This window comes from Cyprinus carpio, chromosome B2, assembly GCF_018340385.1.
Source record: "Cyprinus carpio isolate SPL01 chromosome B2, ASM1834038v1, whole genome shotgun sequence".
Classification (NCBI taxonomy): domain Eukaryota; kingdom Metazoa; phylum Chordata; class Actinopteri; order Cypriniformes; family Cyprinidae; genus Cyprinus; species Cyprinus carpio.
In genome coordinates this window covers 19,159,260-19,177,179 of record NC_056598.1, presented here as the reverse complement: position 1 = coordinate 19,177,179, position 17,920 = coordinate 19,159,260, and the positions used below count along the sequence as shown (strand labels likewise).

At 37.2% G+C, this 17,920-nt stretch overlaps 1 protein-coding gene across 1 annotated transcript in view; it reads left to right on the top strand.

Annotated features, from left to right (window-relative positions):
• The window catches only part of LOC109104214 (translation initiation factor eIF-2B subunit gamma-like), a 38,370-nt gene extending 21,723 nt beyond the window's left edge, over window positions 1-16,647 (top strand). Inside the window, exons 6-12 of the mRNA XM_042718538.1 lie at window positions 3,798-3,887; window positions 6,511-6,644; window positions 6,765-6,955; window positions 7,079-7,141; window positions 7,259-7,407; window positions 11,714-11,817; window positions 16,479-16,647. Coding sequence (XP_042574472.1) covers window positions 3,798-3,887; window positions 6,511-6,644; window positions 6,765-6,955; window positions 7,079-7,141; window positions 7,259-7,407; window positions 11,714-11,817; window positions 16,479-16,531 — 784 coding nt within the window. The 3' untranslated portion in view covers window positions 16,532-16,647. The remainder of the gene's footprint in view (window positions 1-3,797; window positions 3,888-6,510; window positions 6,645-6,764; window positions 6,956-7,078; window positions 7,142-7,258; window positions 7,408-11,713; window positions 11,818-16,478) is intronic.
• Window positions 16,648-17,920: the final 1,273 nt, after the last annotated feature.

Below are 17,920 nucleotides of genomic sequence, written 5' to 3'. Positions count from 1 at the left end.
GTTCATTCCTCACCTCCTCTGGATCTCTCCCTGCAGTCTGCGTGTGTGAGCCGAGCACATTGGTGCCATATGTAGTCGAAAACATCTGAACGTTCCTCTGTCTCCGCACGCACTTTTCCTGCTTTTCAGGAATCCAGCCACTGCTGGCTAACGGAACAGCTTAGTGTCATCATAATTTATTTCTAATGTATCCACACGCACACACACTCTGATTTACACACAGCCAGTCTGTTTTTGAGATTTGGGTGAACAAACACTGCAGCATTTCAGCCTCTCAGTGTGTTATCCGCTGGAGGGAAACAGTAAAGCTTTAGAGATGAGATGCTTCTCTTACGTTCTCGCTTCGTAAATGTCACGGGGGGTGGGAGGTCGTCCGGCATGAAGCCTGCATGCGGTGCATCACTATGGGTGGGAGTGTACAGTGGGGTTCAGAAGTCTGAGTAGGCAGTAGTCAGAAGTCTGTATGTATGTATGAACAGACATATTTATATAATTATAGACATATAATACTTTCATTGAAACTCTGGCAGCTATCCAACTGGGATTGCAGAGGTAATGATATAAACAAATGTTAGATAACAAAAAAGTTATAAAATAATAATGGTTTTTATGATCTAACATTATATTGAGATACTAACATTTTAATTTTTTTGTGAAAAGATTAATTAAAATAAAATAAAATAAACTTATCAGTTAAAAATATTAATTACAAATATTACATTGAATACATTGAATTTGATAAATGAATTTCTTAATTTCTTAGTATAGCTTTAACATTTTTTTAAATTTTTTGAAGTACTGAAACGTAGGGATGTAACGATTAACTGCGAGCTGGTTGAAAATAGATTCAAATATGTGACGATTCAAATCAGTTGAGATGCTAAACAAATCGCAATTCAATTTGGGGTAGGAGTTTATATGAATGCATGTCTGAGGGGAACTTACTGTCTTTAGAAAAGTTTAGATGGTATTTTTTTCTTTTCATCTTGCCTCTGTATAATGCAGATTAAAGTTCATAAGTGCAGTGCTGCTTTGTTTACAGCGGAAAACTTGTTTACAGCGCCACCTGATGGCAGAGAGTGAATCTGCGTCTCATTCAGCTCGTCTGCTGTTTCTGTTTCATGCAGATATTATCTATAGTTCCACAAAACTGAAGTCAAATAATTCAAGTTTTGCTTCACATTTTGAAATTATACAATCTAATTTAGATTAAAAACTGCTCATGTTGCATGTATGCAGCATCTTTGTTTGGATCATGATTAAAATGCAGTGGTTACCTTTAATTTTAAATGGAAGGAGCACAGACAAAGCCTTATTTTGTTTATATGAACAGATTTCTTTTATTTGTGTTATTTATTTGATTTGGGGCTTGTTTTAGTTTTGTTATTTATATTTACATTATATTTACATTTTTTCATTTAACAGATGCTTTTATCCAAAGCGTCAGTATCAGTTATATCTATTGCTTTTGCATTCTGAGTCTTGCATTCGATGACAACACACAAACCAAGATGAAGACGAGGGAGCTGAATTTTTTAGAGAAAAGCAATTTGGATGCTAAAAGAAAAGAGGAACTCAATTAGAGCTATAGCAAAAACAAAGGGCATGAGAAATCAAGAGTTTGGAGACCACTGGTGACATCAGCAACCAACAACGACCTGATTGGCTGAGAAAAACAAAAGCAGTTGATGACAGACAAATCATAAAAGCTGTGAAAATATTCCCTAAAATAAATGTGTGTAAAATCATCAACAACCTCCAGAAAGCTGGAGTGATGCTCTGACGATCTACTGCCAGTGCAGTCAAGGAGTTTATCATGGCAAAGAAATGTAAAGTCTTAGATTGGCCAAATCAGTCTCCAGATTTAAATCCGACTGAACATGAATTTCACCAGCTGAAGAGGAGACTAAAGGCAGAAACTCCCCAAAACAAGCAACAGTTGTAATTGGCTGTATTAAAGACATCTGAAACCAAATAAAAGCATTAAACTTAGAGTCTAGTGATTTATTTCAACTCGCAGACTCACTGCTTTGATTCCACGCAAAAGATCTGCAACTAAATAATAGCTTTTAATCTTTTACATCTGCCTTAAGTTCAACTGTCCCAATATTTATGCTCACATTAGATAATGGGATGAACTCTAAAAGTGTTGTCCTTTTTATTTGGTAAAACATGTATTCTTTGAAACGGCTAATAATAAAATGTGACATTCTGTAGTTTTGTCTCATATTTATCTTTTAATCTTATTTGCAAATGCCTATTCTCCAACAGCAAGCAGAGCAATTTTGTCTTTATTCTTCCAATACTTAATGGAGGGCACTGTGTGTGTGTGTGTGTGTGTGTGTCTGTGTATATATGTGTGTGTATATGTGTGTGTATATATATATATATATAGTATATATATATATATCGTATAATATATATATCTATCTATATATATATATATATATATATATATATATATATATATATTTATATATATATATATTATATATATTAAATCCAACTAGGATTGCAGTGATGTAAAACAAAAAGTTTATAAAATGATAAATTATTATAAAATATATTTTTCCAAAAATAAAATTAAAAAACAACTAAAAAAATAAAATTTGAAATTTTTAAATTAAACAAATTCAAAAATTCCTTTTAAAATTTTAAACTTTTTAACTTGTGAAAAGATTCATTAAAAATGTTTTTATTTTGAATTTGTTAATTTAACGAATTTCATAATTTCTTTGTATAGTTGTAACTTTTTTATTGAATTTGTTAATTTAATGAATTTCATAATTTCTTTGTATAGTTGTAACTTTTTTATCCATTTCTTAAAATACTTCAATTTTATTTTAAGGTTTAATTTATATGTTGCATTCTGGAAGCCTTTATTTATTTATTTATTTATTTATTTATTTGACCTCATTGTGCCACTTGGTAGCCTTGAATCATCATGAATTGAGGCCATTGAGCAAAACCTTGACCCAGTAATCTTGATGTAAAGACTATTCTCTCCAAACATGGGACTGGAAGTCCTCACGTACATCTGACAGCTTAACTTGCATTGCGCTCTAGTCTGCTTTACCTTTAGTAACACTTTGTGTAGTTCGCCAGGATGCACTGGACTCTTTCTCCATGTGAATCACTCTGGCCCGGGGGCAGCCATTTTGTGGGCCTCTCGTGGCACCGTGGAGGAGCTCTGGGAACATTTTCATGTCAATGGCAGGCTATAAAACAGTCTGGGGGGTCCGATGGTGCTCTTGACATCTCACTACTCACAAGCTGTGGCAGCAAAGGTAATCCGGCTGAGGTTGCCATGGCCGTGATGTAAATGTATGTTAAAAAATGGAAATGATTATATTTATTTCAATTTTGTCTGAGATTAAATGGAGATACAACCTCCATTTCTTCTCTTTCATGTCACTTCACTTGTGTTTCACTTGTTATTCTTATTTTGGGGGTCATTATAGTTCTCAGTCCCTCAAAGAGACCAATTAGAGTGGGAGTGACACAAAAAAAAAAAACACCACATGACACAAAAACAAAATACAAAATATAATAATAATAAAACATCTGAGGAAACCAGGGTAGCAGGGTGCCTTACAGTGTTTTTGTCAGAGCTGTTATGTATTTACTTTGTTTCACCATCAAGCACGTTCCACGTTTACCCTGCGTTTTATTCTGGAGCAGCCGCATCCTCCTTCCTCACATTTGCTGTCATTATTTTTTTATTTGCACTCCAAGATTCCCGTCTTCACTGCCCTCCCTTTCTCGAACACTTTTTTATATGTATATCACTCTTCCAGACATCCCAGAATGCTCATCAAGACCGGCCTGCTGGATGCCCACCTGTACTGCCTGAAGAGATCTGTGGTTGATTTCTTAGTGCACAACAAGTAAGTCAAGATTTCCAAATGAAGGAAGAATTTCACAGCTTTCTGTTTCCATTTCTGCCAGCTGCATGTTGTGCCAAAGAATTCACATGCACTTTATGAGGATTATTTTGATAAGCCAAAAAAAAAAAAAATGTTTTAGATTTTAGAACAAAGAGAAGTTACTACTTAAAACGAAGAAATAATAAGGTCTGCACATTTATTACACTGACCGCATGAACTCCTTTTGAACGCAAGGTCAGATGTTGCATCCATTGAATCAATTTACTCAAATCGTGCTGGAGAACATCCAGATCATCAGGTTTTACACAAACTTCTGGAGGTCATGCTGCTTGAGTGCTGCTTTTATTAAAGCTAAATACTAACAAAATCATGTTCGTTTTTCAATTCAACTTTCCTCTCAAATTGTTATGAAGATAGTTTTTTTATAATGACTATGTTTGTATTGAATCAGAAATGTCTAAAAAGAAAAAAAAGACACATTTTTCTGTAAAAGTAGTTTTAAAATGTACAACCTGAAAGCACAATCTGTGTCTGAACCGCATGTGAATATTGAACACATCACCTGCTATTAAATATGGTTTTAGTATCTTACAAACTGATATCAGAAGGTCATTAAAATCTTTGCCAATTTCTTTTTCTTTTCCTCACATAAAGACAACATGAAATGGCATCCCCAATGCATTTTATAATGTGACTCATTTATTGTTGTTATATTGTATTGCGGGACTTTTAGGTGTTCTAGTTAATGAAATAAATATTTTATATTTACATTGGGAGAGAGCAGAATGTAAATGAATAAATGATTTGTTTTTCTTGTATTTATTTCTTATTTACTGTAGTGTAATTAAAAACACTTGAATTTGAAAGTTAATATGGGAAAGTTTTACTTAAAAAGCTTCATGGCAAGCATCTTATCAGCACCCCTTTCACATAACTAGTTGTTCCGCAGTGTCTCTAATCCTGGAGTGGGCCTGTGTCCTCTACAGTCCACCCCTCCATTCCTCCCTCAGCTCTCCATTCATCCTCTCCAATAGCCCTCCGTTCCCCTGCCCCTCCAGTCCCCTTTGTGCTCCTGTAACTGACATTGTGAGGCCAGGCAGCCCGCTGTAAAGTGGTGCAGTGCATGGCCTCTCCCTCTCACAGACTTCAGAAAGGCGTGAGGCTTCTCTCCGCTTTGACATTTTAATTCACTCTCCCTCTGATATAAATATAATTTCATCTAATCTGCCCCCCCCCAGCCCTCCCCAACTCCCCGCTTTCCCTCATCAAAGTAGTTTGACTTTTTTATGCTGCCTTTTCTCTCTCTCGTCCACAGTCTTTTTTCCCCATCCATCCCTCCCTTCTTTCGTCTCTCACTCTCTCTCTGTCGCCCTTGAGCCTGCAGTGCCATGGAGTACTGAAGGAGAAAATAGACATAGTAACTGTTGTTTCTCTCTCTGCATTCAGATGGAAATTCTAATCTTGCCTAAAAGAAAATAAAGAGAGAGAGAGAAAGAGAGAGAGACTGGTTTAAGGAGTGATGTAGATTTTGAATTGCTCCTCAAGTATACATGATTTTTTTCCAAACCGTGATTCAACACTTTATATCTTCTATATATAAGAGACCATAAATTCAATTGGACATTGAAATGTTAAAATGTTCCTCTTTGCTTTTACGTCTCTTGCATTGATTTTAAAATTTTCCAATTTTTTTCAAATTACATGCACACATTCCATGGTGTTTCAATTATTATTATTATTATTATTATTATTATTATTATTATTATTATTTGCAGCTAATCCTCCTTTTTCACATTGGAAATTCCCAAAACTCATACGCTTCCATTCAATAGTAGAGTCAGTAAGACAAGCACGGCTATTTTATTTATATATATATATATATATATATATATATATATATATATATATATATATATATATAAAATATATTCCAAATAAATTAATACTTTTATTAATTGAGGGTGCATTAAATTGATCACAAGTAATAGTACAGATATTTATAATGTTACAAAAGATTTGAACTTCTTTTGAACTTTTAAATTCATCAAATAATAATAAAAAACTGTCATTGTTTTTTTCCACAAAAATCTTAAGCAGCATAAAAATTTTCAACATTGATAAGTCAACATTTTTCTTGAGCACCTTATCTGGTATATTAGAATGATTTCTTAAAGATCATGTGTCTTTGAAGACTGGAGTAATGGTTATTTAAAATTCAGCTTTGCCATCGCAGGAATAAGCAACATTTTATAATAAATTTAATTAGAAAACAGGCATTTTAAAGGAAGACATTTCACACTATTACACTTTTTTGAATGTATTTTAACCAGGCCTGGCTCAAAAATCAAATCACTGAGGGTGCTCTAAACTTTAGTGCCATCCATTGCTATGACACAAAAAGCGCTCCTTTTATAAACTCTAAAAAGCTGTCTCTTGATCATCTTAGTTCATCGCGATCTCACAGTTACGTTATAATCAATAAAGTTCTTTATGTGATTGGCTACGTTGCTCAACACTGCAAAACCACGTTGAAATAGAAAATTATTTTTGTCTTAAATGACTGACAGCCCTGCTTTAAGTACAAGCTCATGCCTGTGTTGTTACCATATGCTTTTATTTACAGGTCTGTCACCTCAATCAGGGGGGAACTGGTGCCGTTTTTGGTGCGTAAGCAATTCTCCAAGTCTTTAAACTCCCAAAATGCAACAGAGGATACAGAGAAGAATCAAAAACAACAGGATGCTCACCACAATTTCGGTAAGCTTCCTCTTGTAATGACTTGCATTTGCACAGTTCATATTTGTCATCCTTTTAAGAGAATGTTTGGTGTACATAATAAATGGTGACCTTTCAAAAACCACGTGCATGCCTTCACAGAGCTCCTCAGCACTAGTAAAGATGAGGCGCTGCTCCAGCTTGCCCGGGAGAGGTCATGTTGGAACGATCATCGTGGAGACATGAGTGAGGCCTACCATGGCGGAAAGCTGCGCTGCTATGTTCACATCATGGAGGAGGGCATGTGTTATCGTGTGAACACGCTCGCTGCTTATATAGAGGCCAATCGTGTGGTGAGAACAAACTGAAAGAACCATTTCAATGGCACATTTTTTTTTTACAGTGGACTGTCTGCAAAACAGACGTTTGAGACACTGCAATGGCTGCACTGAATTATTGTTTTCTTTATCCCTTAGGTTCCAAAGCTGTTTGAGGACCCTCCAATCCATCCGAGTGCTGTGGTCTCAGAACGCTCCTTGGTGAGTCCCATATATGTGTCACAAATATGATGCTGTCTGGGATTAAAATTGCATATTGTAAATGTATATTGAAATAAATTACTCCTCAAATAAAGTAATGCCGTCTCTTTTATTTAGGTTGGAAGTGACAGCATTATTGGACCATCTTGTCAGATATCAGACAAAACATCCATCAAGCGTTCAAATGTTGGCACATCATCTATAATCAAGGAGAAGGTGAAGATCACTAACTCCATCATCATGAATGGAGTCACTATTGAAGAAGGGTAAGAGATCTAACTCAAGTGCATGTTTATGAGAATATGATTCAGAAAGAGTCTTTTTATGGGTAATTTATTTGTAAATCAAACCCAGACAGGATGTTTGACCAGAAGAACGTCATTTGCATTCTTTGTGTGTTTAAAAGTAATAATATTTAAAAACATACTAATAAACAGCAGTATTTAACTAAATAGTTAAAATAAATAACTAAATCATGTTGTTGCAATAGATCAAATAAAGCCAAATGCATTGCAGACTTTTGGGAACACTTTTCAGCATAGACTGTCACAGACTTGACAGAGCCCATCTGCAAGATTGACATATCGACTATTATATATAACTGTTCCAGAATTTTGGGATTTTATCTCCTAATGCTCACTAAAGCTGCATTTGTTTGAATGGAAATACAGTAAAACAGTAATATTGTGATATATTATTACAATTTAAAATAACTTCTAACTTTTCTATTTTTATACATTTTAAAATGTCATTCATTCTTGTGATTGCAAATCTGGATTTTCAGCAGCCATTACTCTTCAGTGTCACATGATGCCTCAGAAATCATTCTAATATGCTTATTTCTTACTGCTATTAATGCTGAAACTGTATGTGCTGCTTAATATTCTTGTGGAAACAATGAACATTTTAAGGATTATTTGATAAAAGCATCTTTGAAATAGTCAAAAATTTACTTTTAAATAATACATTTTTCATACCAAGTGTTTTGCTGTCATTTATCAATTCAAAGCATCCTTAAGTATAAATTTCAAAATTTTAAATAGTAGTGTACATAGTGTACAAAACCTTTGCAGTTTCATGCACCCCTTTGTCGTCCTGTACCGTCCACAGTCTAGGATGACAGACAGATTGGTTGTCTCTAGAATATTTAGTGGTTTGGGTCAGATGTTCAGCGTGTAGAAACAAAAGTTCGATTTTGTCTGTTAGGTTAAAAGTTGGCTTGATGTAGACATAATGCGCAGAGAGAGACTTCTGCCTGGGGCTGGTGTTGGGGTGGATGCTGCTGCTTTTTGTTGTGTTGAGCAAAAGCAGAAACTTGCGTTGTCAGACCCCTAAAGGTGTTCGCTGACCCTGAACAGCACCCCGGTACAACAAATTAACAGAAAAGTGATGAATGTAGATGTAATGATTCCCAAAGAAACAAGTGTTACACACACAAGTAAAAGAAACCTCAGCAAACATTAACATCTCTCTAAACTTGCATACTTCTTTTCTGAGATCATAGACTCGTGAATGAACAAAGTTTTTTTTTTTTTTTTTTTTGTCCACCACTTTTTTTATTTTTCTTCACCCAAAACGGTTTAGATTTAAGCTGATTTGGGTTAATAGCAATCTCGCTTGCCATTGAACACAAACTTTCCCAAATTAGCTCTGGGTGGTAAAGAAAAAGGACCTTGTTAGGTGGAGACAGCTTTGGTTTAAACCAGTTTTTCCCTTAAAAAAAAAAACCGAGCTTGGAGCCAACGTGGTGACCCTCGTGTCCGAATTAGCCTGTGCATGAAGAGTGGAGTGAAAGAAAGGATAGAGGAAGGAAAGAAAGGAACAGCAACTCTTTCAAAACATAAAAAAGTAAGAAGGGATTAGGAAATCCCTGGCATTTAAAAGCGCCACTTGGATATTTGCGGCCCTTTGTTTGCATGTAGGAGTGGTTGTTTACAAAGCTCGGGAGGTTCGGGGTTGATGGGAAGGGTGGGGGGAGCATGATGGTGGCTTGTGGGGGTGGAGGGCAAGGAGTGGGGGGGGGGTGTCACAGCGAAGGAGGAGCATAGTGTCAGTAATTAGTGGTATTTCAGCAACTGCTTCTTTGGTGGTCTCTCTGTTTAAAACTCCAATCCTTGTAATCTCTCATCTACCCCCTCTGTCTCACCCTCTCTTTCTTCAAACCTCGCTCGCTCTCTCTCTTGTACACACCCGTGCACCTGAATAGAGCGCCCTGTGTAGCTGCCAATAAAAACCTGCCTCCGTCAGCTACAACACGGGCCGCACTGTCCAACGCTGCTTGATCTTGAAGACGGGATTCCCTGTCCGCTGTCCCTGTTCCGTGAGCTGAAAATCTTTAATAAAAAGTTGTGGTTTTAAATGTGCATAGCTATATGGCTGGAGAAAGTGTGAAATGGCACTTCCTGAAGGTCCTGTGACATCCGGTCACTAAACCGCAGAAAAGCAGCACTAGAGCGCTCCTGTACGTCATAAGGCAATGTTGTTTTTAATATATATGCTAATGTCGCCAAAAGGAAAATAAAACAAGCCTGGGGAAAACATTGAGGTATCAGGTTTCAAATTGACGTGCTGGTGATGGGAAGGTGGGGGGGTGTAATAGGGTCGGGTGAGGAAAGGACAAGACCCTCAGCTGTGCAATTAGCAAAAAGACATGAAAGCTGAACACTCGTGGTAAATATGTTTCACCGCAAGAGAGTGCAGAAAAAGTTAAGAGTTGGCCCAGGCAAACCAAGTAAACATAAAACTGTGCAAATAAAGTTTTATGGTGCCAAAGCGATCCCAGGAAAATATTATTCTTTGTATGATGTAAACAGACAGCAGCACAGGGATGTGTGTTTGTGTGTGCGTCTGTGTGCGTCCAAGTGCACATAGTTCAAAGCCAGGCTCCCGAGCACTTCGCTACAACTCGCATACACAAATATCAGCCTTTCATTATGTTAATATGCTCAAAGGTTCCAGACGTAAACTAAGTTTTTAGAAAAGAAGTCATGTTGCATATAAGCACTGTCAGTGGTTCTTTACTTATGTACTTCCTGTATTATTTTAATGTAGCAAGGTATTTACTGCTTGATATCTAGTGTTAAGGATAGAGTGTTTACACAAGATGTGTTCTGGAGTTCAAAAACAGCTGGATGGACTGCAGTGCAATGGAGTCGTGATTCTGTTTTAACTACTTTTGACTTGAAACAATGTCTTAAGTGACTTAAAAGACATCTGGTTTGAAGTGTATGTGTACAGACCAACGGTTAAAAGCAACTAAATCAATATTGACTATTTGCTTTCTATCTCTGATTGATTTATTGGTCTGTGGTCATGTGGTGTCATTGTTTATTATTCCAAAGAAATCGTAATATTCAGTCATAATGCAATAACTTTCTCTGACACGACTTTCGTTTTGAGCAATTAGCTACAGTATCTGAGCATTGTTTTAACAAATTCACATGAAGCCTGGCTACATTCTGGTATGTTTCTTGTTGATTATTCTGTTTCACACAGAAATATGACAGTAAAGTGGGTTATTAATAGTCAACTCGAATGCTGGAGATCAAATTATGTGAACTGAGCTATAAAAATGGTTTGCTTAGGACTAGTGGTCAAACAATATGAGCCTTGCAAAATTATTTAAAAATTATAGCCAAAGTGTTATTTGACAAAATGTAACCCTGGACCACAAAACCAGGGTTTGTTAGGATAGGACAATATTTGGCTATTTGAAAATATGGAATCTGAGGGTGCAAATGGAGTTCTTGGCAATGCATATTCCAAATCAAAAATTAAGTTTTGATATATTTATGGTAGGAAATTTACAAGATATCTCCATGGAACATGATGTTTATGTAATAGCCTAATGATTTTTGGCATAAAAGATATACACATACAGTGTATTGTTGGCTACTGCTGCAAATATACCCGTGCAACTTAAGACATGGTTTTGTGGTCCAGGGTCACATATTAACCGGTATTCAAAATTCACTCCTAAAATTCTTTAAAAAAAAGAACTGAATGAGCCAAGGTAGAGGCAAGATTTTTGTTGCCAACACTACTGACCAAATAGACGTAGATGTCAACAATATGACCGTCTCAAAATGTCTTTCAAATTCAGGTTCAACTTTGAAGTTATTTTGGACATAACAAGTGCTGTTTCTCTCATGATTTACACTGCCATTCAAAAATTTGTGGTCAGTATGATTTTTGTTTTTAAAAGAAATTAATACTGTTATTCAGCAAGAGTGCAGTAAATAAATCAAAAGTGACAGTTAAATACATTTGTAATGTTACAAATTATTTAAATCAGCACATTAGCATCATTTCTGAAGGATAATGTGGCACAGAAGACTGGAGTAATGACTGCTGAAAATGTAGCTTTCCTATCACAGGAATTAATTGCATTTTAAAATGTATTAAAATAGAAAACATATTACATATTTCATATTATTAGTGTTTTTATTGTATTTTTGCTTCTATAGATGCTGCGTTGGTTGAGACTTCTTACCGACCCCAAACTTTTGATGGCATGTGTTTGTTGTATGCGCATAAAAACAACACTAACCCAACACTTCTCTCTTCTCCCAGGTGTAACATTCAAGGTAGCGTGATCTGCAACAATGCAATGATTGGACGTGGAGCCGACATGAAGTACTGTCTCGTGGGGAGCGGCCAGCGCATAGAGCCAGAGGGTGAGAACGCTGCGGTCCAGCGCTCTGCGGGTTACACTACACGCACAAGAACACACACTCTACACTTCTGTAGTTCCGCAGTGTTCGTATTAAATCCAGCCTTTTGTGTTTGTGTTTATGTGTGCACTCTCACGCCCATGTCTGCCTTTTCGTTTGTGTAATCTTGTGTGTGTATGTGCGTTTTAATCTGTTTTAATAGCGTATTAAAACCTAAGCTTGTGTGTACAATTGAGCTTTATTTTTAATATGCTTAATCCTCACAGTCTTAGATCAGTGCAAGGTTTGTTTGCGTCTATTTGCGTGTGTGTGGCTTCAGGCTCTTGTATTCCGGGTGGTCCGCGCCTGGTCTCTAACCTCTCCATCAATGACAGTGCCTTAAGGCGGCCCTAAGATGTCCAGAGGCTGCACAGTCTAATTGACTGAACAACAGGGTGTTGCTGCGTCGACTGACCCCTTATCACCCCCCCCACCCCACCCCTTCAACTTTTCCACATCTCCACCCCCCACCTTTCTATCATCACTCTCGAGCTGGACTCGATTATTTGGCCATAACCTCTAAAATGCTTAGGCTTATTGAAGTGCTCCCAGAAATCCCAAATTACAAGCTAGACCCCTTGTACTTCCCCCGACGCACACCCGCCCTCTGGCTTCAGTGCTTTCAGCGCAGCGAGAAAACCACGATTCAAAGTTATCCCAGAAAAACCCAGAGCAGAGGTTAATGTAACCTATTATTTAAAAAGCATTGCTTATAATAACTGCAATAAATCCACTTCAGTAGCCTTGAGGTTGACACTCGCTCCTTTGTACACAGATGCACAAATTTAACGTTAAGAGAAATTAAGTTCATTAAAGAGTTGCTGCTTGGTTTTGATGTGTACCCTCCTGAAATAAAAAGGCTGATTCTCCTTTGAGGTTGATCTAGAAAATTGAAAGATTCCCTTTGATGGTTATGTAGCTTAAATGTACTGGTGGATTCAAATTTGTGCACCGATATAGAAGGTAATGTTTGGAAACAATCTTGATATTACAGACTTGTTTGTGTATACTATGATCGTCTATAGGATATTTTTACGGATGCATGATTTATTTGTCACAATCTATCAATAATGGACATATCAGGCTGACTAGGCCAATGTTGGAAGCGGACAATAACAATGCTTTTCCCCCAGTTCAAACAGTGTGCTCTTTTATGATGGGTTACAAAAGTGCTAAGTGGATGACTGTTATTAAACTGAATTATATTTTACATTAGGAAAATCATATTTTTAGAACTGTGGGGAAAATGGATTTAGCACAATAGTGTAACAATCAAAAATTGTTAATGACTATTTAAGCAATTTTATTTCCTTATTTAATTTTATACATAAATTTACACTACCGTTCAAAGGTCAGTATGTGTTTTTTTTATGTTTTTTGAAGAAATCTCATACTCACCAAGGCTGTATTTGACCAAATATGATAAAGAGTAATAATTCATATTATTATTAATGTTAAAAACAACAGTTCTGCTTAATATTTTTGCAGAAACTAACAGCATTTATTTGAAATTTAAATCTTTTGTAATTGTAAATGTTTTTGCTGTAACTTTTGGTCCATTTAATGAATCCTTGATGAGTGAAGTTATTAATTTCTTTAAAAAAAAAAAAAAAAAAAAAAAAAAAAAAAAAAAAGGTAGTGTAGTTACTTATTTTTATTTGGTTATTTAGGGGTGATAAATCACAGACAGTTCTTTCTTTTGTGACATCAATTTGAAGACGTATGAATTTGAACTCTTCTACTATGTGTATATATATATATATATATATATATATATATATATATATATATATATATATATATATATATGTGTATATATATATATATATATATATATAGTGTCACGCTACGCTGCCGGAAGGAACACTGAGTCAAGAATAATCGAGAGAGTCTTTATTAATCCAACACAGGGGTAAATCCAACATGGAACATAGGAGGAAGACACACGTACTGACTTGTAGACCGTGGGAGGATCCAGATGGCAGAGCAGGTGGAGGAGCCCGAGGCGGAGAGCCAGGGTGACGGGGAGGATCCGGAGGTCCTAGGCGGAACCAATGGCGCCGGCGACTGACGCGGAGATGTGAATCCGGGAGGCCGCGGTGGAGCCAGAGTGACAGAGGACTGAAGTGGAGCCGAGAAGATGAAGGAGCCTGACGGAGTCAGAGGGATGGAGGGACGAGGCAAAGCCAGAGGAGTGGAGTCCCAAGGCGCAGGATGGTCGACACCATACTAAGGCGGAACCGGAGGGCCGAGGGAGCCAGGCAGAGCTTGTGGACTGCCGGGCAATGGCAGAGAGGAGGGAGCTAGGAGCCGATGGGTCAACTGGCCGAGGCGGAGTCCAGGCCTCGGAGGCGGAGGTGAGGGAGACTCTGACCACGGCGACGCTGGAGGATGGCAGTCCCGCGGAGCTCGTACCGCAATGATGGTGGGCTGAGGGCGACCAGAGGGGCTGCCAGACGACAGCAGTGGAGGAGGCCAGAGCAGGTTGGGCACATTCTAGGAGCAGGCACTGGAGGACTGGAAGCCCCCTCAGGGCTGGACGAGGAAACCAAGGACGAAGGAGGGCTGGACGGGACCAGCAGAGACGACGGAGAGAGTCTATAAGATTCCCAGTCTATGAGATCCACCTCCTCATTTTGGCCCTTTTGGCGCACCATATCTAGCTCACCCTCAGTCATGGTGCAGGGGGCGGAGCTCCTCTCCACGCTCACCCCGTCCGTGTCTTTCTCCCTCATGGCAGACAGTGTTGCCGGCTCACACACCTGGACTGATGTCACTGCGACTGGCTCCGCGGCAATCCTCAGCACTGTCGCTCTGTGGCGATGGCTCGTCGGTTGCGGTGTGCTCGGGCATGCACTCCGCACATCGGGAAGATGGTGGGCTGGGCTCTGGGTCCGGAATGGCACTGGCAATCAATCCCTGGGAACAGGTGGGGAACAGAGAGCCATTTAACGACAGCTCCCACTCCACAAATTAATCAAATACCGCTCGAGAACCATCTTCGGACGAGGGCGCTCTGCACGCGGTGTGGAGGCTGGCTTCATAGAACATGCAGAGCACGTCGTCCGGATAGGTGGTGAGATGTGACACAGCCAGGAACAAGGAGTCGAGAATAAACGATAGAGACTTTATTAATCCAGCACAGGGGTAAATCCACCATGGAACACAGGAGGAAGACACACGTACTGACTTGTAGACCCAACAAACACAGACTGAACAGACTAGGACCTTTATACTTAAGATAAATAGGGAAACAGGTGAGAGGAATGACTAAATTAACGGGGACATGGAACACATGGGGAAGAAACTAGACACACCTGGAATCAAATTAACCAACCACGGGAGACAGAAACTGGGTCACAGGGGCAAAAACACACATAATGAGTCCAGGGGTGTTACATATATATAAACACACACACACACACACACAAAGTAGATGAGTTCAAATTCATACGTCTTCAAATAAAAGTAATAATTGGTCAGTATCCGGACATATATCTATTCTGTTATTTTCATTTTTTGATACCTGGTTCTTCAGTAAAACTTGTATGAATTAATTTAAAAATATCGACGTTGATATATCCATCAAAAGTATTGTCAGCTGTAGCATAATATATATGGGAAAAAATGCCAGTATTGTCCGTAATTAGTACATGCCAAGATTTGTGTTCACTTGTAGTTTATATATCACCCCCACATTGGACTCTGGTACACTTGTAATCTCTTTAAACAGCTGCTGAGTGATTAGACAATTCTTAGTAGACTTTATAGCTGTTCCACTATGGTGGTCTAATATAGTCAACTCCACACACACTCTCTTTCTCTGTCGTCCCAGTGTCTTTCTCTCATTCACTCTCACTCTTTCTATTCCCAGCCTGTTTACTGCTACTGGCTTGTTGGCGTGCTTTAGCCACAAAGGAGTGATAGACATCTCATAAACTCTAGCCGAACGCTTTCTCTATAAGGTTCTGTGTTCCCAGCATCCTTGTCCTCAAGGGATTGAGTGTGTTGGGTTATGGCTGCTAAAAGCATCCCAGGCCCTGAAGACGGGGTTGTACGTCCAGGACCACCCGGCCTGCCACTCGGCACAGTGTTGTAAGGTGCAGTAGTTTTGCAGGTGTTTCGGAGGCTGATGACATGTACCTTTCCTCAGACTGTTTAGACTCCCTTGTTCCAACCTTCTCTCTGTGTGTTTGTCCCTCTTGCTGTCTCTCTCTCTCTCTCTCTCTCTGGCTCTATTTGTCTTTCCCCAAACTCAGAACACAAAAACAGTCTTTTGTGCGGATTCCTTCACACTAAAATATGTCTTTATGGATCATTAATCTTGTTCTCAAACGTTTAGTTTGGAATAGTCAGGTTCAGCAAGAGGATATCATCCTTCCTAAGCGAGTGTGTATAAGCCTGACACATTTGTAAACTGTTTGCTTGTCAGTATGTGATGGAATAGCCCACAAAGGTAAACTCTAGATTTAAAAAAAAAAAAAATTATTTTCCTGTCTTTGATTCATAGAAACAATCATTTCAACTTAAGTGACTCATTTGAGTGTTGAATCTTAACAGAACACACAGCTCATCTCCAGATGCCTGACAGCTCTTTCTGAGAATCTTGTTCTCTCTCCTTACAGCTGAAAGAACCAATGAGGTCATCGTTGGATCAGACCAGCTCATGGAGATCTAGAACCCTGGTGGAGATGGATCACAGACCCGAAGATGCCCAGATCAACCTGCTTCCATGTGCATAACCTCTGCACAGGATCCATTTTTTATGTGTCCAAATAAAAATGGTTTTATTTATCTCATGACTTCTGGGGGTTTTTTTATTTTATTTTTTTCATCAGTTTGGTAGGCTGCAGCCACTTTTTCAAAAAGCGCCATGGTTTTTTTTTTTACCATTTAAAAAGTGTTGAAATAAATACAAATAGTTAAATCAATTTAGTGTGTTCTTTAAAAATAAATAAATAATAATAAATGCTATTTTAATATGTAATCAAGAACACAAATGTAAGTGTAATTATTATTAATTTTAACTTTTGCATTAATAAATAATAATAATAGTTGTGTATTTATTAACAAATTAAATTATTAGAATAATATGGTTAATAATATGCTTATTAATTCAGTTAATACTGAACTTTAAAAATGTAATTATTAACAATGTGAAGGGAATTTTTAAAATCATTAATAATTAAACTTTATTCTTTTATTATTATTGTTATTAATGCTAATGTCAATTTTTATATGAATAATAATTATACGTTTAACCTATTTTAGTATTATTAATATGAATCATTTATTAATTATATAACTTGTATAAAATATTAATATTATATATATATATTCAAGTGAGATAAAAGTAAATAACTAGGGGAAGATCTGTATGCAAGTTATTTATCACTTTTATAATAAATAAGTATATTTTAATAATAGTAAATTAGGTTAAAAGTATAATTATTATTCATATTAAAATGAAAATTAGCATTAATAATAATAATAAATTGATTTTAAACTAGGGAAAAATCCTTATTATTAATGCTAATTTTAATTTTAATATTACACTTTTAACTTACTTTAGTATTATTAAAATATGAACATATTTTAAAAAGTGATTATAAGTAAAAATAAGGATTTGTCCCTAGTTTTAAATCAATTTAGTATTATTATGATTTTGTTATTTTAATAAGAAGAATAATTACAGTTTTAACTTCATTTACTATCATGAAAATATAAACATCCTTTGGAAAGTGATATGAAAGAAAATAACCTTAATTTTAAATTGATTATCAGCCCTAAAAATGATACCATGGTAAATGGATTGTGATACTGCTGTTTATAGACACACGCACACATCAAAGAACGGTCTGATACCATCACTTCCTCTTGGGATTTCATTTATATAAGGCACTATCATGTGGCATACATGGGTATAAAGTGTTCAATGTATTGAAACTGAGTTCATAAAGTGTGTTGGGTTGCAGGTGTTGATCTTGGTGGGTGTCTGTGTAGTTTGCAGTTTGGTTGTTTGTCCAGTGGATATCCCATCAGCCATCTGCGTGACCACCGTGACTGG